The sequence below is a fragment of the Trichomonas vaginalis genome, chromosome III (assembly GCF_026262505.1).
Source record: "Trichomonas vaginalis G3 chromosome III, whole genome shotgun sequence".
Taxonomy (NCBI): Eukaryota; Parabasalia; order Trichomonadida; family Trichomonadidae; genus Trichomonas; species Trichomonas vaginalis.
In genome coordinates, this window is record NC_067205.1 from 7,434,502 (window position 1) to 7,459,227 (window position 24,726).

Consider the following 24,726-nt stretch of genomic DNA (forward strand, 5'->3'; position numbering starts at 1 on the left):
ATTACAAGTTTAAGGTTAACGAAAAAGTGACAATGGGCGAGTTTGTCCCCCACTCCTTTAAAAATTCATGTCTTACGAAAAATTAAAACTTAGTTATGTTTATTATTTTATTTTTTTATTTTGTATGAAATGAGTGTCAAAACTAACGACGTGAAAACATTAGGATTCACAAACGAGGAAATAAAGGATATATTAGATGAGATGTGTTATGAAGTTAGTAAATATTATTTAAGAAATTGTCAAAAATTTGCCGAGTTATTAAATGATTTAGATTATGATGGAAAAATGAATAAAGATGATGTTATAAATTTCTTATATCCTACATCTGAAGAAGAAAAACCAAAAGAACCTGATGTTTTCCCTGAATATTATGAAGAACGGATTAAAGATGATGATGAATACGATGAAATTGAAAAACTGAAAAAAATAAGAGATGAAATAGATGAAAAAATTAAGGAATTAAGAGAAGTTGAAAAATATAATGAAAATGAAGTAGAGGATTTAATGAATATCCCAGCTTCGGAATCAGAAGTTCAGAAATCTCATGAAGAAAGATATAAAAATTAGGGGTATTATTATTGTCGTCTGGCGGTTTTAGACGACAATGCGAATTTTTAAATAATAGGATTTTTAGCCAGATAAAGAGCTACTCCATATATCATGCGTGTTTGCATACTATATACATAGATGGAATTGATGTTCTTCCTTTATTTAGGTACCGAAACATGCTTGAAAAATCTATTTTTTAGACGACAATGATAATTTTGTCACTTTTCCAGACGACAATAATAATTTGTCACCTTTTTAGACGACAATAATAATTTTGTCACTTTTTCCAGACGACAATAAAACATCCTCTAAAAATTATGTCTCAAAATCAACACAAAATTTATTAGATGGTGAAATAGACGAAACACTTTCAGAAGAAGGTACTAAATTTATACGTAAACATAAGTTACAATTTATTGATAATGAAGAATACCCTTGTATCTTACTTTCACCACCTTTAGATTCTGAGAAATTCAAAAAAGCTCTTAAAAACGTAACTTATGCAACTAATACGATTAAGAAAGAAGATCATGATATTTACACAAATTATTATTTAAATAAATGCACAGGTGTTGATAAAGTTTTTGATTTATTAGATAAAATATCAAAAGAAACCATTGGAACATATAAAATTTTATGTGATTGCGGTTTCATTGTTGAAGATACTAATAATGTTTCATATGAAAGAACAGCACCGAAGGAAGATGAAGTGGAAAGGTCTATACCATTCGTTATTAAGAATATAAAAGATATGAAAACGTATAAGCATTATATTTATTCATTTATTTCAGAAAAAATGGAAGCAACCATAAAACATCTTCTCATCATTTATAGCTATTCATACATTCCTTTTCAAAGTTGTGAAATTAAATAAGACAGGAATTAGATTTAATGTATCAGGGTACGCATTCTTGAGTAAATTAAAATGTATTCGTCACGTCGCAGATGATAAAAATTTATGTGTTCTTAATTCATTTTATGGGCTTTAAAAATAAACTTTATTTTTATTTATTTTTTAATTTTTTTATTCTTACATAAATGAACAAAAACGGAACCGCTAAAATGAATGATAATCAAATTAGAGCAGAAGGTAGAAGGTTATTTAAACGCTTCTATAACATTCCTGATGGTGTTAATCCTAAAACTCGTAGAAGCTATTTAAATGAAGCAATAGATTCATATGAAGGGTTTGACATTTCATCAGAAAGTGAGAGATTAGCGAGAATGTTAAATGTTAATATTGATTTCTATTATTGTGATCCTCAACCAGAAGACGTGGACATAAATAAGGTAGACTTTCCATTAGTGGAATCAATAATGATAGATCCAGAATTTGAAACAATAAATATTTTATTAACACAGAGTCCATGTGGAAAACTTCACGCTGACAGAATAACAGACGTTGAAGCACTCACCGGCTATAAAGTTTGTCCATATTGTAAAGAAGAAGTTTATTCAATCCGTGATGATCCAGAAAGGAAAAACCAAAGAAGATTTTTAAAGCATTGTGAGAAATGTAAAGAAAATAATGGAAGATTAATTCAAGACGTTCAATTGCAAAATACCCAGCAACCATATGCACCACATATTACGAAACAGAAGATATATCAGTGGTTATTAGCTCACAATTTGCAGAAATATTATAAACCGACAAGATATTATATTACTTTTGACTTCGAAACATTAGAGACTAAAGAAGAATTACAACTTTCTGAGTGTGCAACTTTGAACGCTTACTTAAAACCATTCATGGTATCATCAACGGTTAAATTAAATGATAAAACATATACGAGGAATTTTTGCTTAACTTCGAGTGATTCTTTTATTTCTGACTGGATTGAGTTTTTATTTTCAACCTGTTCATTAGTTGTTGAATCAAATATGAGTCAATACGATGAATTATTGAAGTCGCAAACGGACTCTTTGAGTCCTGAAGGTCTTTCAGACCAAACGGCGGGGACTTTGTCCCATACATTAAATGAAAAACAGAAGGAAGCATTTAAAGAACTTCTAGATGAGGAATTCAATAAAGTGAATATCATAGGTTTTAATTCGGGAAAGTTTGATTTAAATTTAATTCTTCGTGATTTAAATACTGCAAAATGGAAAATAAAATCAATGCTGGGTTCATCTTCACAATTTAAGCAAATCATTGTAAAGAAAACAAACGTTCCATATGAATTGAGATTTATTGACATCAGAAATTATATAGCGGGTGGGACATTAGACCAATTCACTCAAGATTTCGGAAACAATAAATCACGTGTTAAATCCTTTTTCCCTTATCAATTTATCACGTGGGAAAATTACGAAGAAGAATTATATAAAGTGGAACCATTCACTCAAGATTCATTTTATTCAGCATTAACCCAAGAAACTATATCAGATAGTGATTATCAAATATATCTCAATGATACTAAAAACTTTAAGAATAGATTAGAATATTTTATTCATTATTGCAATAAAGATGTTGAAATTATGATTGACCCAATTGATAAAATTATTGAAGAAACATTTGTTTATAAAATTGATATGCTTCATAATCTTTCTTTATCATCAAATGCTTCAATGATTCGTTACGCTTTAGCATATAAAGACTTTAATCCTAATGAAAAATATCCTGAGGAAGAGATAGAATCAATTTTTGAATTAACGAAAAAGTATTGGAAATATAAAATTGAATCATATAAGAAACAAGATGAAAAAGCAGAAAGGGATACTAAAAATAATGTTTCAATGGATGATTTTCAATACTATCACGATTTAATCCTTTCATCTAAATGCAAAATGTGTGGTAAAGCGTTTACATATGCAAATAAACCAACATTAGATAGAATCGATAATGAAAAACCACATACTAAAGAAAATTGTCAGTTATTGTGTTGTTATTGCAATGTCGTAAAATCAAATAAAGATGAAGATGTTCAACGTTTAAGAATCAATTTAAGAAATTATGCATTAAAAAATAATTTACCAATGACTTTAGATTCAGTTGAAGCTTATCACATTCTCCGTAATGGAATTACTGGTGGTCTATCAAATGTTCAACATCGTGTTAATCTTAAAGGAATCACGCACATTAATAAACTTTCATATAGTCCAGAAACTAAAACTGTATCAAATGAGGACACCACCAACATTATGACTCATTTCGTTGGAGTTGACTTTAATTCATTATATCCTTCATCATTTTCATCTAATCCTCATGATTTCATTCAATATACTGACCATAAAATGTATATGCCGGGAAGATTGAATGGTGTTATCATTTGTGATACAGCAACAAAGAAAGCAAAAGCACTGGGAATAATTAAGAAGAAAAATACTTTATTCGTGGCTGAAGTAAAGGGTCACATTGATGAAAAATACATTAATGATTACATAAACTTTTTACCGATAATAAGAAACTTAGATATTATCACAGATGAAAAAACAATTGGCGGTTTTATGTATAATTACATGAAATCAAACAATCTACCAGTTGACCAGAAACAGAGGAAATTAACTCAGTTAGCATCAACACACAACCAATATCAACCATTTTCTTCTTATTATCTTTGGTATCTAATAGATAGATTTCATTTTATCATCGATGATATTCAATCAATTTTAACATTTACGAAAAACACTTGTTTTAATGAATTTGCGAACAAATTTATGAACGAAAGACAAAAGGCTGAATTAGAAGGAAATAAAGGAAAAGGTTTATTTTGCAAAATTTCACTTAATGGATCATATGGTTACGATGCAATGAATACACAAAATTACGCAAAGACTAAAATAATGAAAGCACAGAAGGCACGCGTTGCATGTATGTCAAATAAGTTGAAAAATATAAGAGAAATAGGTGAAGATACATATCAAGTGATGCTCAAAGATAGATTTTATAGATGTGATACATGTTTACAAGAGGCATTTTTTACTTTAGATAACGCAAAATACTGGTATTTAGTTTTCATTTATGATTTTATGTATAAATGCATGAATGTTAATCGTTTTCATTTCATTGAAGGTGATACTGATTCATCTTATTGGGCAATCGCTGGCGACCCAAATCTTCCTAACACTCAAGCATTTCAAGCAATTGTTACCGATAAACAATTTTATGATAAAAACATTTTCAAATTCGCACCTTTTGATTTCTTCTGTTTTGATGAGAAATTTAAACCTAAATTAAAGAATAAAGCTGAAGAAAAAGCACATGAGAAGAAGTTATTGGGTTTAGCAATTGAGAAACAAGGTGATAACATGGTTGCTTTATGCCCTAAGTGTTATACATCATTCAACGGTTCAATTGATGGAAGTGATTTTAAAAAGATTGCACAAAAAATGAAAGGTGTTAGTTTACGACAAAATAAACAATTAACACCTAAAAATTATTTGGATATAATAAATGATAAAGTGATATTTGATGGTCAGAATATTAATTTACAACTTAAAAACGGGTCAATGACTCGCTTAACAATCGGTAAGACTGCATTAACAGGGGCACACACTAAGGCTGTATGTTGTGAAAATGGATGTTGTATGCCATTTATTTAATAAAATGCCACAGAAGAGACAAAAGGAACCGTTAATGATGCGATTCAAAGAGGTGGGCACCCTTAAAACATTGATTTTATTTTTATATAAATGGATAACGTAGATTTAAAAAATTTAATTGATGATTTAGTATTTAATCAAAATTTTCTTAATTATTATGAATTAAAATCATATCTCCAAAAACATAATAAAAATATAACGGGTGATGATATGGATTATTATTATCCATATTATAAAAATGAAATTTTGAAATATCATGATAAAATAATTTCTAAAATTAAAGACAAAATTAAAAATAATGAATATACAAAGGGAAAAACTAAATCACAACTTAAACAGTTGAAAGATTTCAAAAATAAAGTATTAACAGAAGAAGATATTGATGAATTATATAAATTATATAATCCTGAGCCGCAAAACGCCCAGGTCCTTCAGACCATAAATGATGCACAAGCCTTAATTTATGATTCATTAGTTAAACCATATTCAGCCCGACTTTTAAATGAAGATCAACTTTTGGAATTCATCCTTCAACATAAACTCGAAGCGGGAAAGTATATCAAACCTTTATATACAGTATATTTAAAACAAATGAATAGAATACATCCAGAATTAATGAAGGGGGGAATGAATTCCAAAACTTCATCATCCAAAATCAAAGCAGATAAAATTAAACCACTTGCAATACCAAAACCTCCAACGACAGTACCTCCTCCTTCAGTTAATCCTTCATCATTCACTTTATTATATCCATTTCAAACATTAAAGAAACAAAAAGATTTTAAAAAGGATTTCAAGATATTAAATAAACCAACTGACCCAAAAATTCAACCGTTAAAGGAAAAATTTAGTCGCCCTTCATTTGCACCATATCCATATTCATACGAAATCGATCATTTAGAATATTCAAAAGGAAACGTTACTTATTTATTTGCCATTAACATTAACACTAGATATTTATATTGCATTCCGGTGAAAGGGAAAACAGAACAGGAAACAAGAAGAGCTATACAATACTTACTAGATCATGAAAGAGTAGATAATATAAGGGGTGATGGTGATAAAGGATTTCAGGCAGCTATGGCTCATTATTTCCCACAAATTAATTTTTACTTCTCATCTTCTCCATATACGTTTCATAATAAAATAGTTGATGTGGTAATGAGAACTCTTAGAGATGCGTTAGGGGTTAACGGTCAGATATACTGGGATGGAAATCATGACTCCATCATACAACAGTTAGTATATTATTACAATAATACATGGCATAGAACTATAAACATGAAACCAGTGGAAATGAAAAATGATATTTCAAAAGAATGGGAATATATTAGAAAGCAAATGGAAAGGTTAAATGATGTTAAACGTGAACAAATTAATTCGGGGCTCATGAATTTTAAAAAAGGGAATAAAGTTTTGATTCATCTCGATTATGGAAAAACTGATAAATCAATGACAAAAAGAAGACGAAGATTTGACACAATAGCTGAATTTGTTAGATATATTAACGGTAATGTATTAGTTGAAGTTGACAATAAATTAATAGAAATTCCAATTTATTTTATTACTCCATTATATTTAAATAATATTTAATTTTTTTATTTCGTAAGAAATGAGTGACAACAAAGCATCCAAGAGTCCAGACGATGAATATAAAAAGAAACTAAACAGAATTAAATCAAAAATATGCTATTACAAAAAGAAGCCGCAATGCGGTGGGGCTGAAAATGATAAAGAGAGGAAAGAAATAATCGAAAAATTAGAAACTTACCGTTCAATCCTTAAACTGAGTGAAGCAAAAATAAAAGAATTTAATAGAATAAATAAATTGATTGGAAGAGATGAATTTAATAAAGATGAATTTTTAAACTCAATCCAAATTTAATTTTTATTCCTCTTCCCGAACCCTTCTAGGTTCTTCTTTCCATCATTACTGCATAACCACATCTTCTCGGTTTTCGTGGTTTGTTGTTTTTAATTCGTTCTTGCATCATTTTTATCATTTCCTCCCTTGTTATGATTCGTGGTAAATTTTGAGCTTGTGGGGTATCCATTTATATAAAAATAAAATTTTGTTATCACTTATTTTATCGTTAATGGTTTCAGGTTATTCAATAATTAATTATTTTTGAATAACTGAAGGTGTCACTACGTCACCATGTGTCACTCGGTTAATTAACTTCTCTGAAAAAATGAGACAACATGACATTTTGACAACACAGCAGGATTAATGCAAAAATAAATTCAAATCATACTTTATAAAGCTTCATTTACAGGTATTTCATCGTCAGTAAATGAATCCTCATTATTGTTTGGTTCAACCTGTTTATATAATCCTTTCATTTCTTCTTTCAAAACATAACACCATGTTTGTTTACCATCTATTCTTCTCTGTTTCTTATCACATTTATCCTTAATGCTCATTTGGAAATTCTTGTCTTTCATGTCTGATGGTTTGCAGAATAGAGCATTTTCACACGTCATACCTGCACTCAATTCATCATAATGTGTATTTATCCATACATCTAAAGGATTTGTTGATAATTCAATTAAATCTTGTTTGGCTTCAGTCATCGGTATGATTCGTACATTAAATGATGAAAGGTCATATTGCATAAAATACGTTAGTAAATTATCATAAAATTCCTTTGTGCATGAATTCATCAAATTCTTGAAGTAATCAAATTGACCCTTGAATTTACCATTAACTCTTAAAACTACGTATCTTCTGTCTCCAACTTCAATTTTGACAGGGTAGATGTTATTAGTTACGAAAATGAAGTTTGCAACATTCTGAGCAGTTCTTCTGGGTTGATTCTTTTCATTAATTCTAATCTCATTATCCGTAATAATTGATTTCAAAGCGTTGAAGTTTGCGAGTCTATCTTCACCTACATTCTTGAGTTCATTAAGTACAAGAAACATTTTATTCTCAACTACTGAATTGAAATTACCCGTTAGCTCACTTATTTCGGTAATGTTTTTACATGAATAACCAGCGAGAAGTTCAGAAATAATGTCTGTAAATCTGTTTTTACCTGTTCCCTGAAGTCCTTTCAAAATAATTGCTGTTTCATTCTTGATTCCAGGATGTTGAATCATTGATGCAATCCAGCCGAGTAGGTATTTATACACTTCATCGTTATTATCACAAATGGCTTCTTTAATGAAATTCATAAACATCTCAATTTTTGAGTAATCTGGTTTTTCGAGAACGTTGTATTTATAACCTTGAAACGTTGAGAAAACATCTGGAGAATCAGATTTAAAGCAAACACCCCTAACGGTTAATGAAGACAATTGATTTAATAGTACATCCCATGCTGTTATGGTTTTACCTTCTTCTTTAAATAATTTAATCATTTTGAGTGACTCTTTCATGTTTGATTGAAGAACGAATGATATTTGATTCATTTTGTCGTGTATGTTGTAATCTTTCTGAATGAAGTATTTGTTTCCACAATCTACAAAACGAATGACACGTGATAAATCCTCAATTACTTCAGAACTGTTTTTATACTGATGATTTTCAGCCTTGCGTCTAATATCTGTTATCAAGAATGAATCATCAAGTTTTATATCAAATGTTATTTTTGGCTTACGTAATAAAGGTAAAACGTATTCATCATAATATTCCTTTTGATATAGTTTTAGAATCTTCACCAAAACAAATGGAGAAGTCATTAAATGTGCATATCTACTACGTGCTTTTTCAAAATTACTTTTTGCATTTTCAGTTAAATTGCAGAAGTTATAAACGTTATCGTATGCTTCATTAATTAAATGATTAGGTAACGAATTAATAGCTTGAAACAGTGTGAATAATGTAACTTCTTTTTCTAAATTCATGTTTCCACCGTCATTATGTACTTCAAAATCACTGATGCCATCAACTATGCTCTGGGCAAGTTTATCGTCAATGTTTACATCTTTGTTTTCATTCATGATAGTCTTTATTTCTTCGTTCTTCTGTTCAACTCTTACCTTAATATTCAAATCATTTAATATATCGTTTACTGTTCTAGTTAATGTTGAATCGTAACTTCCACGAATGAATGAGTATGTATTGATTGGTTCTGTTGCATTCTTGCGAACTCTTGAATCAGCCATAACTACTAAAGAACGCTTTGAATCATCAATAGAAGTCATGATATCAATATCATAATCATTGCAGGAATAACATTTAATCATTCTGTTCGAAACTGCATAGAAGAAATTAGTGTTGCAATAAATGTGAAGACCTCCTGAAGCGGTTTTAACGATAACATCTTTATCCGAAAGTTTTGATAAAATATCTTTTCCAACTGTTTCTTTAAGTTCATCATTGTACGATTTATTGATATCAACATCTATAATCGTTAAATTTGATATTTTATTTACTAATAAAGCTGTACCAGTTTTCCTTCCTCTTCCTCCATCATGTTTGAGGTAGTTGTGTAAATCAATCTTGTTTTCACCAATTCTTTCGTTGAGGGTTTTAGTTTCTGCCACAACTAATTCCTCAACTAATGAATCAATAACTTTTTCATCAGAAACGATATAGTTGCTGTTGTTGTTTGTTGCTGTCATTTATATAGGAATAAAAAAATAAAAATAATTTTAAAACTAACTTTATTTTTGGACTGCATCAAATTTCCAGGACTGTTGTCAAAATGTCATGTTGTCTCATTTTTTCAGAGAAGTTAATTAACTGAGTGACACATGGTGACGTAGTGACACCTTCAGTTCTTCAAAAATAATTAATTATTGAATAACCTGAAACCATTAACGTAAACATTAACGATAAAATTTATTTCTGCAGTTCATCCATTACTTCATTACCTAATTAATTACAGACATAAAATATATTTAGTTCATTCATTGAACGCGGTACCATGCGAATACAGTCACAAATGGTGGCATATAATCTTTACCCGAACCTGTTGGATTTGTTGTGAAAGTATGGACATGATTTCCTCCTGGTTCAGTTGGTCGAAAAGTCTTTTTTGCTGAATGGTTATAATCTGGAGATAAAACATCATAGCCAGCTTCATATTCTGAGTTGTATAATGGGTGGTCTCTTAATGAGTGGCTATGGTCGCCAGAAAAGTTTGTAGTTCCCGTATGAGTGTGCGGTGGAAGGTTTGCTTCTTTAATTTTCTTCGAACCACCTGTTTGCTTTGAATAACTAGCACAGTATAAGAATTTGTCTACAATCTGCTTCCACATACCAAAACCTAAAATTGTTGCTGGATTTGTTGAATTCATTGATGTATAAATAGAACCAACAGGATATAATGTTTGAAGTATTTCATTTTTCATGCTTGTAATCACATCATTTACTTCCGACTTCTTTGCATAATTTTCATCAACATAAGTTTTATCTGCTTTAAGGTCTAAACATCCCGAAACCCATTCTGTATCAGCTTTAACTTTAAAAGTCTCAAATGTCCATTCATGATACCCTTCAACCTTTTCTTTAATTTCATTATCTTTTTCATCAACATAAACCAAATTTGCCTTCTTCATTAATTCACTATCCACATATTCCTTATCTGCTTTCTTCATTATGTCGTTTAGGAAACCTTCTATGAATTCCTCATTTAAATTAAATCTTCCAATCTTCGAAACTTTAGGAAATGCATTTAATGCGTAATATCTCTGTTCTTCTGGTGGAATTGATGTTATATCATCGGTTATTCCTTTAATTTTTGAATTCATAAATAAAATTTCTTTTATATTTGATATCACTGCACCACCTTTGCAAACGAATTCGAAATGGTCATTTTTCAATACTATCTCCAAATCTCCATATTTCAACCTTTGCGTTTGTTCTGCCGTCTTTGAATTATATGCATATATGGCGTATGTAATGGTCTGAAGGACCTGGGTGTTTTGCGCCTTAAGTTGCTGTGGTTGCTGTTGTTTAATCATTTATTATGATTTAAAAATAAATATTTAATCCGTAATCTCATCAGCTATTTTTTCTATTTCAAATTGCCATAATATCTCATTCATGAATTCTAAATCACAATCAAATAGGTCAGTTATTCTAAATTTAATATTTGATAAATCTTTTGAATGAAGAATAAATGAATTCCCGGATAATTGAAACGGATATGATAAAGAAAATGTGTTTAAGTTGATGGATAAAATGTTTTGTATTGATGGGTAAGAGTTAGGGTCTAATGTTTGATGTGAAAATCTCATTGGGGTATTAACTTTATCACATTTGATTAAAATGAAATTGGAACCAGTGTCAGAATACAAAACATCCCCAACATCTTTTTCAAAATTTAATATCCCCAACAATGAACGAAGATGAGGAGTACAAAATTTAATTTTCAGCGGGAATTTAATAAGGTTATTTATTTCATCAAGTTCAAAAAGTTTATCAGGTTTTGATTTAAAATTTTCTTCATACCATACGATAAATGATTCATTTAAATAACTTAAAATCGTGTTAATATCCCATTTCGCTATCACATTATTTATATACATATCATACGTTTTTTCAAGGTCATCTTTAATAAATGATATATAATCTGAAGGGTCTAAAAGAATGGGATTAAATTTACCACTCACAGAAACGAGAGTAACATTATAATTCCGCTAACTGTTAAATTTAATTCACAGTTATTATTCGAAATAATATTGATAATTGACATTTTTATTACGATTAAAATATGGTAAAGCGTTATTTTCCAGTGATAAATAAAACTAGAATAAGATTACCTCAAGAATTCATAAATTCAACGAATAAGAAATTCATTCATGTTATAAATTTTAGTGTTTTCAGAAAATATGAGTCAGTGTCATATTCATCAACAGGTTATATTTCACTTCATTCAAATTTAGTTCAATCAAACCCATATAATGACCATTTCATAAGATTTTCAGATGGTATTAAAAATGTAATTGATAGATTAAAATATGAACAGATTGACAATATCGAATTTTTGGAATTTTGGTTTAAATATCCCGATGGAAAAAAGATTGAAGTTAAAGATAAAGCTGATACTATAACAAAAACAATTACAATGACCGATCCGGATAGTGGGGAACAAAAAGAAATAAAACAAACGATAGAAACTGGTGAAAGGTCAATTATTGATTATGATTCAAAGGATTATTATTCGATAATGTTAATGCTTGAATATTAAATAGCCTTAACAAAGAATTTTTTCAAGTGATATTTTATATTCATCAACTATTTTATTATAAATATCATTATATGTTAAATGAAGTTCAGTTGTTGTTCCGTTCTTTGATATCTTAATTGTGCTAATATCCTTTATAGGATTTATTTCTGCAACTGTTCCGCAGCATGAAACCTCATCATCTATGAAAAATTGAATCTTAACGTCTGAATCTTGAACATCACAAAGAATGGCGATAATGTGAATTAATGATTCATAAGGTAAAATAATTAAACCGGATTGATCAATTAAATTTATTATTGAATCATAATTATTAATTATTATATCACGGTAAATTTTCATTAATTCTGAATTAATGTCTATTTTATATGGGTTCTCGATGTTTGATGAAAGAGGTGGGGGTATGTTGGATAAGTGGGAATTTCAACAGGTTCTTTACCGGGTTCAGATAAAATGATTGGGTCTCCATTCTCATGGTTTTCTTCATTCTCCTCATTCTTCGGTAAGTCACGAGTTAATAAATTTGGTTGAGTTGCTGACCTTGTTAATTCAGGGCTAACATTAACTTTAACATTTGAATAATTCGTGATTTATCATCATTTACGTTATAACCAACCGTAATCTCTGCTTTTGCGTTAGTGTTCTTTTGACTAGTGAAACGTCTTCTCATTTATAATCGAATAAAAAATATATTTAAACTTTTATTTTGCTGGAAGTTTTGAATCTATTATTCCCTGTATTTGTTCATGAAGTTGATTTTTAGCATTTTCATCGAAATTAATAGACCGAATATATTCATTAATTGCATTCTTATAATCATCTGATTTCTCAAATTTTCTTTTATCTGATTCCTTAACTAAATCATAAGTTAAACCACGTTGCTGATATAATGGTTTCTTAATTAAATCTTTGAATGCTTGAGATAAAGCACCTGATGCAATTCTTGCTACTATAATTGGTTGGAATTGCTGTTTAAGTTCATCTTTAACATTTGCGAAAACTGGATCGAATAAAAACTTTAAAGAATTTCTGGCTGAAATTTCAGGTCTAATATTTGCATATTGACCATCAAACTTGTTAGAATATTGTGGTAATCCATCCGGTCCCTCTTCAATAGCATTTAATTCTTCATTGAAATAAGAATATGGATTATAACGGTATGAATTAATTGGACCATCTTTACCTTCTCCAATGTATTGTTTAACAGCTTTTCCATTTTCATCAAATTGCATAGGATAACGTTCATTATATGCTTTACGTTTAGATAATCAGTTATAGTTAATTTATAACCATTTATGACTTTAATATTACCTTGACCATCAGTAACGAAAACTTCATTTATACCATCAGGTTTTCCATTCGGACCCGTAATGTCTGCTTCGTGTGCTTCCCAATTTGGACCATGACGTTTGGCATATGCTTGAGCTTCTGGTAATGTTAAAACGTTTCTCATTTGTTTAACATCTTTTTGAAGACCAGCAACAATATGAACTAATTCTTTCATTCCATCAGGAACTTTCATAGTTCTATTATATGCACCCTTTTTGTTTGTTCCTTGTTTTAATGGAACCTGTAGAAAATTTGCTATTTCTGTCATGTTTAATTATAAATAAAAAATAAAAATTAATTATAAAAAGTTAATCAATTTAACACCTCCTTTATTTAAATCAACTATTATTTTTCCATGTTCACCTAATTGCTGATATTGTGTGTAAAGTTCATTAATGCTCATTGGTAGATTCACTTGATAAAGCATAACGTTCAACTGTTGACGACTAAACCCACTGAAATAAAAAGGGTTGATAGATTTGATTTAATGTTTGTGCTTAATGCTTTAAAGTATTGAACAGCCATGAAGAATGAACACTGAATGTGTCGACATTGAGTTAATAATTGATTAAAATATGATTTCTCATTTGTTATTAGTTTTGATTTCACCGCATCATCTAGAAAAAGAGTGAATGCAAAAATTCTCTATCAAAATTTGAAATAGAAAGTGTTTCAAATAATTTATCGTGTTTTCCCGTTGTTTATCAAATAATTTTATCCTCTAATCCTTGCTTCTTGATTGTATTATATAATTCTTTATACATTAAAAAGTTTTTTAAATAATCTTCTGCTTCTTCTTGTGATAAATAAATAATTGGAATTTTGATTAAATGCTTTAAAGATTCAAATGTATCATCTGAAGGTGAACCTGAACGGTTGATATAAATTAACACATGTGAATAGGGGGAAGTGTTAGCAATAATGATAATTTGTTTTAATATCGTTAATGTTTTACCTTTATTTTGTTTACCAATTGCTGCAGTGATTGAATTTAAGTAACATTCAGAATATGGAATTTTCATTAATTTTTCCTTAGATAGAGCATTTCTATTATCACTCAATGCTTCATTAATCATATCATCTACGTATGTATTATATACTCCGCTAATTCTTCATAAGGAGGGGATGAATTTAAATCCATTTAATCAAAAATAAATTTATAATTTTAAACATTTCTATTCATCAATATTTCATCATATGAACTTCTATACTGTGGTGGTGTACCTGTTGGATGATATTTCAAACCTTCATCCGGTGTCCATGTCCAATATGTAGTCCTAGTAAACCAAACCTGAGGAGGATTTGTCACCTTTGAACAGTAAGTGTCATTTTCACCCTGAATGATTGGATAAGCTTTCACTTGTACTGTAACTTGTGAGTTGAAAGTTTCTAATCCATCAAAGAATATACCCGCTCCATCACGTTGAACTGGAATAGTGCATAAGAATGAAGTTTGGTCTTTCCATGTTCTAGCTAATGGCGTGCCATCATCTGCATTCAGTGGTCTAGTTAATGAGTCCTCGTATTCTTCTGTGCATTCATTCACTCCATCTAAATCAGAAGCTTGAAGCATACGTGTAAAGAATATGTCGCCCACTGTGGTCATCGCTTGATCGGGGAAGTTTCTGGAATCTATAGTGACCTGAAGACCTCGAAGCATTGGATTTTCTAAAACGTTCTTTGCATTGCATTCTTCGGAAATGTTAACACAACATCTGTAACATTATGAAGAGCGTATGAGAAATCTGAGCTAATACCTTCAGGAGTGATGCAACCTCCATTTAGTGAACGAACGTCAATATGTTGAGCTGGAATCATGAATGGATCTTCCTTACTGAATAAACGTGGTATTGCTTTAACTGATTCTTCAATTAAACCGTATCCTGGTGTAATGCATTTATCCTCTAAAACTTCCATCTTTGTGCATGAAATAATAACGTCATCAACTGTTGCGTCAGCAGATGTAGCGGCTAAGCTTGTAATTAATTTGGCAGGAAGTCCGATTTGTTGGAATTTGCGATCATATTTATAAACATGATTCATAATCTTTTCATAATTTTCATCAGTTATCTTTTCATAAACGTAATTTTGTAAATCAGCAACTCTTAACGGGTCAACCTGACAAAATACTAAAGTATCCCTGAAAACATAATATTTAAGAATGATATCACCAAATGATTTAGGATAATCATCGAACGCCTGAAATGCTAACAAATCATTTACCGGAATAATCATATCAAAAGTGACATCAACTTCTTCATTTGCTCTCTTGAAAACTTCTGAAGGGTCAATATATTTACCACATACTGAGTTATCATATTTTTGAACATTATTATATAACGAATGAACAAACTTTTTAACTTTCCTTTCTGATTTTGGTTTATATGTTGCAAATGCGAAAGATTCACGGGCGCAATCCATCTGAAGATAACCGGCATCACCTCTTTCAGTTTCTACTTCTAATTGTTTAAAGCTTTGATTTGATGATTTGTAACCAACGAATAAACGCATGCATTTAAAAGCGGCATCACATGTGAAAGCTTTATTTGAAACTAGAGTTGCTTTAACTTTGCGTTTAATATATGTGTCACCTAATTGGTTCACATCATGAGCCGGATTCGTAATTCTTAAATGAGTTTGTTTATCATCAAAATATGGAGCATCAGAGTCATAGCATGAATTTTCAAGTTCTCTATAATATCTTCTACCGTCATTCTTTGCGAATATTTCATTTATCTTTTCGAATGAATGAAACACATTTCCATTAATCGGTTTAGTGTTTGGCACCAAATAGTTAGTCGTCATTTATTAATAAATAAAAAATCAAAATTAAAAGATGAAAATGAATTTTTAATTTTAATGAAATAATCAACTATGGCTGCAGGTATATTTAAGAAACTGTGGGATAAAGTAAAAAGAGGAGCGCATAAAGTTTGGGAAACATTGAAGAAGGGAGCAAATTGGATATTTAAGAATAAAGAAGCAATTAGTGACGTTGCTGAATCAATAACGCCAAAAGCCGCCCCAATAAGAGAAGTTTTAAATAAAGGAGAAAAAGTTTATCAAAGACTACAACCGATACTAAGATAAAAATAATTTTAAAATAATTTATTTTTCCACTATCTACCTCCTATTTTATTAAGTATTCCTTCAGCAATTCCACCAACTGCGTTACCTGCTTGTGCTCCCATCGCCGGATTACCTGCTTTAGTACCTAATACTCCACCTATGATAGTTCCTGCCGTTTTCGCTACTGGTGCCAAAAAGTTTGCAATAGTTAGTATACATATCATGGGTACGGCGGCACTGCGTTCCACCTTACCCATTATATGTGAATTTGACACTTTACGAAACCGTTAACGTATATTTTACAACACAAACGACAACACTAACTTAACCTTAAATATTTACAAAGCCACCAACCACTTCACCTCACTAACGTTTTCACCAACCACTTCACCTCACTAATGTTTTCACAAACGACTTCACTAATGTAAAAAAATAAACGTTCTCACTTACAAAAGTATTGCAACTCCTCCCATTGCTGTGCTTCATATAACAGCTCATAATCTTCTGACTCACTTTCTTCTTCATATAGGTCAAAATCACTGTCATAGTTTATACCTGTAAGTTTTGACAAAGCTAATGAAACACGCTTACCGTTTGTATCGTATGCTTGTATAAACTTTCCATTATGCTTGTAGTCATAAACGCTCAAACTAACTTTACCCTTTCTCCCTCGTATCTGATAGAATGTATTTTCACGAGGAACGAAGAACAAATTCTTGAACTCATGACCGTTGTAGTTTGTTATCTCAATAGTTTTCGTCATTTATATAAAAATAAAATAAAAATAAAATAAAAATAAAATAAAAAATTAATGATATCACCACTCCCACACGTATGAAAACATAGCACAAAAATAAATTTAGGTGAAGTGGTGAGATCTCACCTCTTTTTTCACCCTGTTGAATTCATTGCTTTATAACTCTCTTCCTTTCTCCAACTCTTCTAACTTCTTCCTAAGTTCAGCAATGTTGTCCTCATGAAGTTTAATCTTTCTCAAAATTCCTTCTTTATCTAATGGTTGCTTTATCTTTCTAAACTGAACTCTACCATCCTTCATAGTATGAATGTAAAAACCTTCTGGAATAGTTCCTGATTTAATGTATTCTACCAAGAACTTTTGCTTCATTGCTTCAGTGACTTTATTTGTCATTTCAATCAAATAAAAATTTTAATATTAAATAAAAAGAACGTTATTTTTTTCAGTAAGGAAACGCAGGAGTTTTACGATTTATTTGTGGTGTAGGTTCTAGTTTAAATGTTGGAGTCGGTTTAGGAGTTGACTTTTGAACAGGAGTTTGTACTTCCATAGGTTCAGGAGTCATTGAAGGTTTTGCTTGTGAAGGCGTTGGTTTTGACGTTGGTTTTGGCGAAGGTGTTGGAGTTTGTTTAACTTCAGCTACTTCAGTATTATTTACAACATTTGCTTTATTTCTTTCAACATCATTACTGCTCCTGCTGTAGCTAGCAAACCTAGTGGGAGACCATATTTTATATAAGGACTTGACCAAATGCTATTTTTGACAGGAGCTGGTGGAACACCTAACCTTGGTGAGACTGCTCTTTGCCATTGTGCAGCTCGTAAGAAATATTCAATAGGTGCTCCCATAATCGTTTGGTAAAGTTTGTTTCATAGATGGTGAAGGTTCACGAGAGCTTGATGAAGAACTCATTTATAAGCTTTAAAAATAAACGTTCATCCTTTATTCCTCACTGTCGTCCGTAGCTAAGTTATAGTCATCTAATCTTATTATTGGGATTCCATTAGCACGCACCTGAATGGCAAAGCAACAATCCCTCATAAATCCAATAAGTGGCTTTGGTACGTTTTCAGTTGCTAGTTCAATAGGTCCTTTAACAGACAATTTGTATGTTATTGGAGCAGTAGATGTTTGACCTTGCTGGAAGCAAAAGTCCACTTCTGTTGGAAAACCACATAAGAAATGTGTGTTGTCATAGCTATCCCATTTATGTTCCACACTACCATCATCCACCAATGACCTCATAACATCTTCATTAAATCCAATCATATCATTGTTTGTATTGCAAGCGTTCGCAACCATTTCATAAAATACAGGTCCATATGATTTTTCAGGTTCTGCAGGCATATTTCCATAAGCTCCCATGGAAAGCTGAAGATATTTAAACTTAGGGCTCTCAAAATTAACATAATAGTTGTCTTTCTTTCTAAATAGTGCCCAAATACTTTTAACATTAATAGGCGTATAAGCTGCTGTAAATGTTGCACTTGAACTATCTGTATTCTTTGAGAATGAACCGTCCATAGGAATCCAATCCATAACTTTAACAGGAAAACATAAAGCCTCGTTTGTATAATGTTCTACAAGTTCTGTATAAATGTTAGGGTCTAAAGAGAATGACTTTGGATGAATGAAACATTCATTAAAATCCATCTTTGTTCGAAATAGTTGCTGGGTTACAGTTGTAATAGTAACTGTTCCACTAGCTTCTATTGCCTTCGTTATCATAGTGAATGGTTCATTCCATGGAACAAATTTATTTGTCGGTGGATTTGAATCTGAAGCAAATGCAACTTTAAGAGTTGGATTGAACGCAATGATATCATTTTACAGATATAGATGTGCATTGTAAGGCGTCGCTACTGAACTTTACTTTAAGCTGAATGTTTCCTGCAAAAGCTGGAATAAATCGAATAGCTTCTAATGGAAGGAATCTTCTAACAGGAATTCTTAAACGAAGCTTAAAATCAAATGATTTTCCTGCTGTAATTGGACCACTAACAATTTGTCCTGTTCTGCATGTTCCCGAATGACTCCATACATCTTCATGTCGAGTCTTTGAGAAAACATCTACTTTCTTTATTTGTTCGGTAGTTTGTGAGTTTGAAGTTATATATGCTTCTTCTCTTGCGTTGTCTTGAGAATATACGATACGACCATTTGCAAGGATTTGATATCCAGCAACTGCATAGAAAGCGTCATCGAAACCAATCCAAAATCCTGGTGGGTTTGTTTTATTGGAACCTGAACCAATTTCTTTATCTACAATAAATTGACCTTCCATTTTATACGTAATGAATGTATTGTAAAGGTCCAACATATTTTCACCAGGAGGTGAGAGATTGAATGTTACCCATGTGTTATCTTTAGCAGTTCCAGGTTGTGATGGAATCTTTGCGTCAGAATATTTTCTATTAGTGTCACCAATTTGAACTGCATTGTCTATGATATCGAAATATGAGCGAATCTGATGAATATGCTCTGCTGGAGTAAATTCGTTTAACTGTTCGTTCTGCATGTATTTACTTCGGATAAAAATATCTATTTACTTCATTATTCTCACTCTTCTTCTTGACATTCGTGGTGGAAGTTGTTTCTTGACATTTTCAATGAACTGTACATTCTCTTTTGTCTCAACTTCTTTCACTGGTGGGTCAGGGTTCTTTGACTCGGTTTGCTTTTCAATGAAATTCACGAACTTTGCAATAAGCTCTTGGTTCGTTATTGAAAGTACATCTGGCTTCTTTTCTTCTGGTTCTATTGACTTTTCAGTTTGAACAGAAGGTTTTATATGGTCTTCACCCTTGCCATGCACCTTAATGTTGTCGCTTTCTGCATTCGCTAATGGAACCTTTCTTTTTCTTACATATATTTTACCATCTTTACTCTGACTTACGTAATAGAAAGAATGTTGTATTCCTCTTGCGTCATTTAATATAATAGACTCTCGCTCTGATTTTGACAAGCTCATTTTACATCGGTTAAAGTTTTAATTTTATTTTTTATCTGCAGTCAAATGACTCAGACAAGTCCTACGGACAAGACCCAAGGGGTCATAGATGTTGAAGCATTGAAGAAAGAAATTCGTGAGCAAATTTTATCCGAACTGAAGGAACAAAAGCCAGAGAGACCAAAGAGAAAACTTAGTGAAAAACAACTTGCTGCATTAGCTGCTGGAAGACAAAAGAACCCACGTTTGCTGGCGAAGAAAGCTAGAGAAGAAGCTGAAGCAAAAGCTAAAGAAGCTGAAGCAAAGAAAGAGTAAATGGTTATTTTTATCCGAATTAAATGTATAGACAAATACCTTTATCTGTTGCGTTCAGTAGTGAAAACCCTGACGTCAAAATAAAGGGGAACAGAGTAACGTTTAAGTTTCCAACAGACTGGATTGTGAACATAAATGAAGAGAAGTACATTGGCATAACATCTATGTATATAACACGTGCTTTCAGAAAGGTTGACTTTATACTTCAAGTCGAGATAGAAAATGACGAACAGTCTTTAAGCGCCCAAAACATTCACATATACAAATACTTTAAAGACGATACAACATTGCAACAATGTATGATTTCATTTAATGAGATGTTCGAGAAAAAGTTCAACATTGAAGTACAAACTTTACAGCCTTTACGTGAGTTTCTTGCACAACTGAAAGAAGAAGGTAGTCAGCCACAACTTATAGACTTTCATTATGAATTTAATGAAAATGAAGATGGAACACATGACTGTCAGTTTGTTGTATTCTCACCATTCAATGAAGTCGCTAAAGAGAAAGAAAATCCATTACATATAAGATTTCAAATCTCTGAACCAAGTGATGATTTCAAGAATGTTTTCAATTATGATGCAATGCTTCCGAGGAAAAATGAATTTTCAAAGATTGTAACACCTGGCATTTTGGGATAGAAAGCAAGCTATATTATATTCAAACTTAAGTAAGGGAGTTGAAAATGAGTTCATTGGTCATACAAGAACTTCACCACTTCCTAACCCTAAATACTATAAATTAACTGGCTTCAATCGTGAGTTTTGGATAGACATGTTCTCCACTCATGACCATAACTGCCCAGTGTTCTTGCCTCCAGACCATAAGGACTGTCTCTACATTGAAGCACAACTCTTAAACTCTACCATCGCAGTATTGTAAAATCTACGCTAGCTTTATTTTTATCACGAATGACCTCATTGCTGACCTCATTCATGACCTCATTCATGACCTCATTGCTGACCTCATTCATGACCTCATTGCTGACAAAAATAAATGACCTCAGAACTTCAACTTACGAATAAAGCTTGTTTTAGTCGTTATTGAGAAGTTAAACTTCTCTTCAAAGCAAGGTTGACATGACTTACATAAGTCAAATCCAATCTCTTGACCGTCATAAAGTGCTTTATAAAGTTTCATGACACTGAACTCAGAGTCTTTGTCAAATTTTCCTTGCGGAACCATTAAACCTTTATCTTCATCATAGAAACACTGAACAGAGTCAGGAAACATTTCATTAGCGGTTAAAGTAATAACATCTTGCTTCACGCCTTTCATTCTGCAGTGAAATGCAACTTCATTTAAATCGTTAGTGAGTAAGTCTATGTAGGTCTTCTTTCCACAAAATATTGACTTGTATGCTAAACTTTGTTTTCCAGGTGTTATTTCTGCGAAGTCGCTATGAAATTGACCAAGGTTTTTACCAATAAGTTCTCTACCGTATCTCTTCTTAAACTCTTCAGCTAAACGAGGGATATCTTCATTGTAAATGTGCATCGAATCTGTATCCTGGTAAAATATTTGAAGTCCCATATCTTCAGCAGTACAGAATACTTCATTCATTATTCTCTTCGACATAGACAGAATATTAACACCAAGTGGACAGAAGTTAAAGTGTCTGCAAATGCTTTTCGTTAGCTTGAAAATAGTTTTATCTGAACCATCCAAACCTTCGAACTTCACTATATGGTTGTAGTTTCTGATGGCATATCTTATAGCATCTTTGTCAATTACTATGGTTATTTTTGACTCAATAGGAGATAGAATAGTTTGCCATAAAATACTGTTCAGAATGAGCTTTATATTTTTGCAAAGGATTTCCTTCTTTCTATACTTTAACCTTAACTCAAACAACTTCTTTACTTCATCTCTTATTCTAATATCTCTGTTTCATCGTAGTAGTATCCTTGCAACACTTCACATTTGACACCTTGATATTTTATAAGGTCTTGTAATGTTATAATGGTCAACAATACATGAGACAGCAAGAGTTTGAACTTCTGGGAACGTTAAGTTCTGGATTTAGTTCAGGGTCACAAACTATTAAAGGAAAGTGTCTATGTAGCTAATCTCTTTTATCTAATGAGAACAAAGAAGCCAGACATAAACTTTTCACCAATGGGTTCCTTTTGGTCGTCATCGAATAAAGTTTCATGAGATACTCTGTGCTTAACATTTCTTCTTTCTCATAACCTTTGGAATTCCTTCTAAAGTATAAAGTCTTGCTATAGCTGATGGATATAATGAAACAGCGTCGAAATCAGCAATGAGTTTCTTTTCGCTCTTTTGTTTCATGTTATCTGACAGCATACATCTTCCACCTTGAATGCATCTGAAATAAATTCTCTTGGTTTATTTGAGAGGTCATAAAGATTTCCATTCGGGAAGTACACTCTGTTCTCAAAATAATTTGTTAGCAATTGAACAAATACTAACGTAGTCATAAACGTTTAAATCAAATTCTTTCAATATGTCATTGCGGAACTTAACAAAACCTTCTCTTAAAATTCTTACATCTTGTTTGCAATAAAATGTGCTATACTTTTTCTAAGTCGAAGTGGTTTTCATCTATTCTGCAACCTTTGATGGAATCTATGTTTTTCATAAATGTATCTGCATCCTGGATAAACTTACATGCTTCAGAAATGACACCAGTTCTGTTGTCATTTGCTAACAAACTGCTGTAGTAGTTGTATGGAAATACTTCTTTCGGTCCTGTTTGTAAGTTAAACATAGCAGGAAATAGTTTAAGCTTCTTATTTATAACACTGTAAGAGTCTTTTATAATAATTGCCCTTCCTTTATATAAGCCAGTTATTTGCATTGTTCGTGAACCTTTAATGATGGAGTTCCTTTCACTTCTGTCATGTGTCTTAAGATGAAGTTTATATCATAGCTGAGGTTATGGAAATATATTAAACTCTTGTCAGGAAGTCGTTCCAAAAATTCTGTTGCACAGTTCTGACCCCAAATGCTTTCACTCACTGAACCATCTTCACTGTCATAACAGATGTTAAAAGCTTTATGAAAGCCATCGTACTACACTCAAAGTCAGCAAAGAAAACGTGCTCAGGAATGAACTTACATTTATTTATTTACTTCTTTTGACTCGCTTTCTTCTTCAGTTGTACACAATACTTTGGAGCATATGTCAAATCTTTAAATGGTGCAAGGTTCTGTTTATATAAGTCAGTCGTATATGTGAAAAGTTCTCCATAAGAAATAGGTTCGAAATATTTGCACTCCCACAATGTTTTCATAACATCCCATAGCGGTGTAGTTCTATCCATGCGAACTACATATTTATCTTCTCTCTTTGTATAAATCTTCATCTGTTTCTCAATGTTCATTCCACCACACTCCTTCAAGATTTCTATATAGTTGCGAATGAAATATGTTGTCATTGGTAAGTCTTTCATTTAGCATGTAGTGGTCTTCAACAAGAAGTAAGTCAATAGTTCGAACAGTTTCACATTCTTTTGGTATGTATCTCTTTATTTCATTATGTCTTGAGTCATTGAAATAACCAATGGTAACATTAAATGCTATACCTGTTGCGTCAGAAATTTCTTGTACTTTACTTTGAGGAAAGTCTCTAACACGAATGACTTCTCTCATGTGGTCAATAGTTTCTTCATTTACTCCAGCCTGAATGCAAGCATAAACGAAACAATTGTCTTCTGTCATAAGTGCTGCAGTTCTTTTGTTCAGTTCATTGAAGATTTGGTAGCGTTCAAGATTTATAGGTAATGTGCAAAGATACTTCCAGAACTGACCGCTTCTCTTCTTATAAAACTTCTTTTCACCATTATCTTTCCAAAAGCTTTCTATAAGTGCTGGGTTTTCCTGTTTGCTTAAGAGCTTCCAAAATGGCTTTCTGGTCATTTGTCAGTGTGCTTTCATCTCTATATGGTCTCTTTTTTTGGTTTGCCTTTCTTTACATCTGACATCGTTAAGCCTTCATATTCTGTTAAATCATACATCTTTATTTCAGTAAGATTCTTTATGTTTGTCAAGAAGAAGTCATAGTGCATTTCAACAATACCTGCAGCATTTGCTTCTATCTCTGATATAA

General features: G+C 31.5%; 8 protein-coding genes and 5 pseudogenes across 13 annotated transcripts, besides 4 other annotated features; 4 read left to right on the top strand and 9 right to left on the bottom strand.

Moving 5' to 3' along the window:
- Positions 1–55: part of a mobile genetic element that runs on past the window's edge.
- A 2-nt stretch (positions 56–57) lies between these two features.
- Positions 58–559: a mobile genetic element.
- A 3,131-nt stretch (positions 560–3,690) lies between these two features.
- TVAGG3_0658670 (DNA/RNA polymerases family) lies at positions 3,691–5,091 on the top strand (the record flags this gene model as incomplete). The annotated part of the gene is made up of 1 exon (XM_051241931.1): positions 3,691–5,091. One exon carries the CDS (start codon positions 3,691–3,693, stop codon positions 5,089–5,091), a length of 1,401 nt encoding a protein of 466 aa, XP_051088518.1.
- An 855-nt stretch (positions 5,092–5,946) lies between these two features.
- Positions 5,947–14,575: a mobile genetic element.
- On the top strand, positions 6,704–6,976 carry TVAGG3_0658690 (uncharacterized protein; the record flags this gene model as incomplete). The annotated part of the gene is made up of 1 exon (XM_051241932.1): positions 6,704–6,976. The coding sequence occupies one exon, from the start codon at positions 6,704–6,706 to the stop codon at positions 6,974–6,976; it is 273 nt and encodes a 90-aa protein (XP_051088519.1).
- TVAGG3_0658700 (uncharacterized protein) lies at positions 7,348–9,660 on the bottom strand (the record flags this gene model as incomplete). Its single annotated transcript, XM_051241933.1, has 1 exon — positions 7,348–9,660. One exon carries the CDS (start codon positions 9,658–9,660, stop codon positions 7,348–7,350), a length of 2,313 nt encoding a protein of 770 aa, XP_051088520.1.
- On the bottom strand, positions 9,949–10,338 carry TVAGG3_0658710 (keratin-associated protein family; the record flags this gene model as incomplete). Its single annotated transcript, XM_051241934.1, has 1 exon — positions 9,949–10,338. The coding sequence occupies one exon, from the start codon at positions 10,336–10,338 to the stop codon at positions 9,949–9,951; it is 390 nt and encodes a 129-aa protein (XP_051088521.1).
- On the bottom strand, positions 10,807–11,004 carry TVAGG3_0658720 (uncharacterized protein; the record flags this gene model as incomplete). The annotated part of the gene is made up of 1 exon (XM_051241935.1): positions 10,807–11,004. A coding segment is annotated over one exon (198 nt), but the record flags the coding sequence as incomplete, so codon positions are not given.
- TVAGG3_0658730 lies at positions 12,230–12,784 on the bottom strand (annotated as a pseudogene). Its single transcript has one exon. A coding segment is annotated over exon 1 (555 nt).
- A 1,009-nt stretch (positions 14,576–15,584) lies between the features above and the next one.
- On the bottom strand, positions 15,585–16,364 carry TVAGG3_0658740 (uncharacterized protein; the record flags this gene model as incomplete). The annotated part of the gene is made up of 1 exon (XM_051241936.1): positions 15,585–16,364. A coding segment is annotated over one exon (780 nt), but the record flags the coding sequence as incomplete, so codon positions are not given.
- A 470-nt stretch (positions 16,365–16,834) lies between these two features.
- Positions 16,835–24,726: part of a mobile genetic element that runs on past the window's edge.
- On the bottom strand, positions 17,828–18,298 carry TVAGG3_0658760 (annotated as a pseudogene). The gene has a single exon. A coding segment is annotated over exon 1 (471 nt).
- TVAGG3_0658770 lies at positions 18,329–19,346 on the bottom strand (annotated as a pseudogene). Its single transcript has one exon. A coding segment is annotated over exon 1 (1,018 nt).
- Positions 20,505–20,651, top strand: TVAGG3_0658780 (uncharacterized protein; the record flags this gene model as incomplete). The annotated part of the gene is made up of 1 exon (XM_051241937.1): positions 20,505–20,651. A coding segment is annotated over one exon (147 nt), but the record flags the coding sequence as incomplete, so codon positions are not given.
- Positions 20,675–21,173, top strand: TVAGG3_0658790 (uncharacterized protein; the record flags this gene model as incomplete). The annotated part of the gene is made up of 1 exon (XM_051241938.1): positions 20,675–21,173. A coding segment is annotated over one exon (499 nt), but the record flags the coding sequence as incomplete, so codon positions are not given.
- TVAGG3_0658800 lies at positions 21,654–22,629 on the bottom strand (annotated as a pseudogene). The gene has a single exon. A coding segment is annotated over exon 1 (976 nt).
- On the bottom strand, positions 22,985–24,055 carry TVAGG3_0658810 (annotated as a pseudogene). The gene has a single exon. A coding segment is annotated over exon 1 (1,071 nt).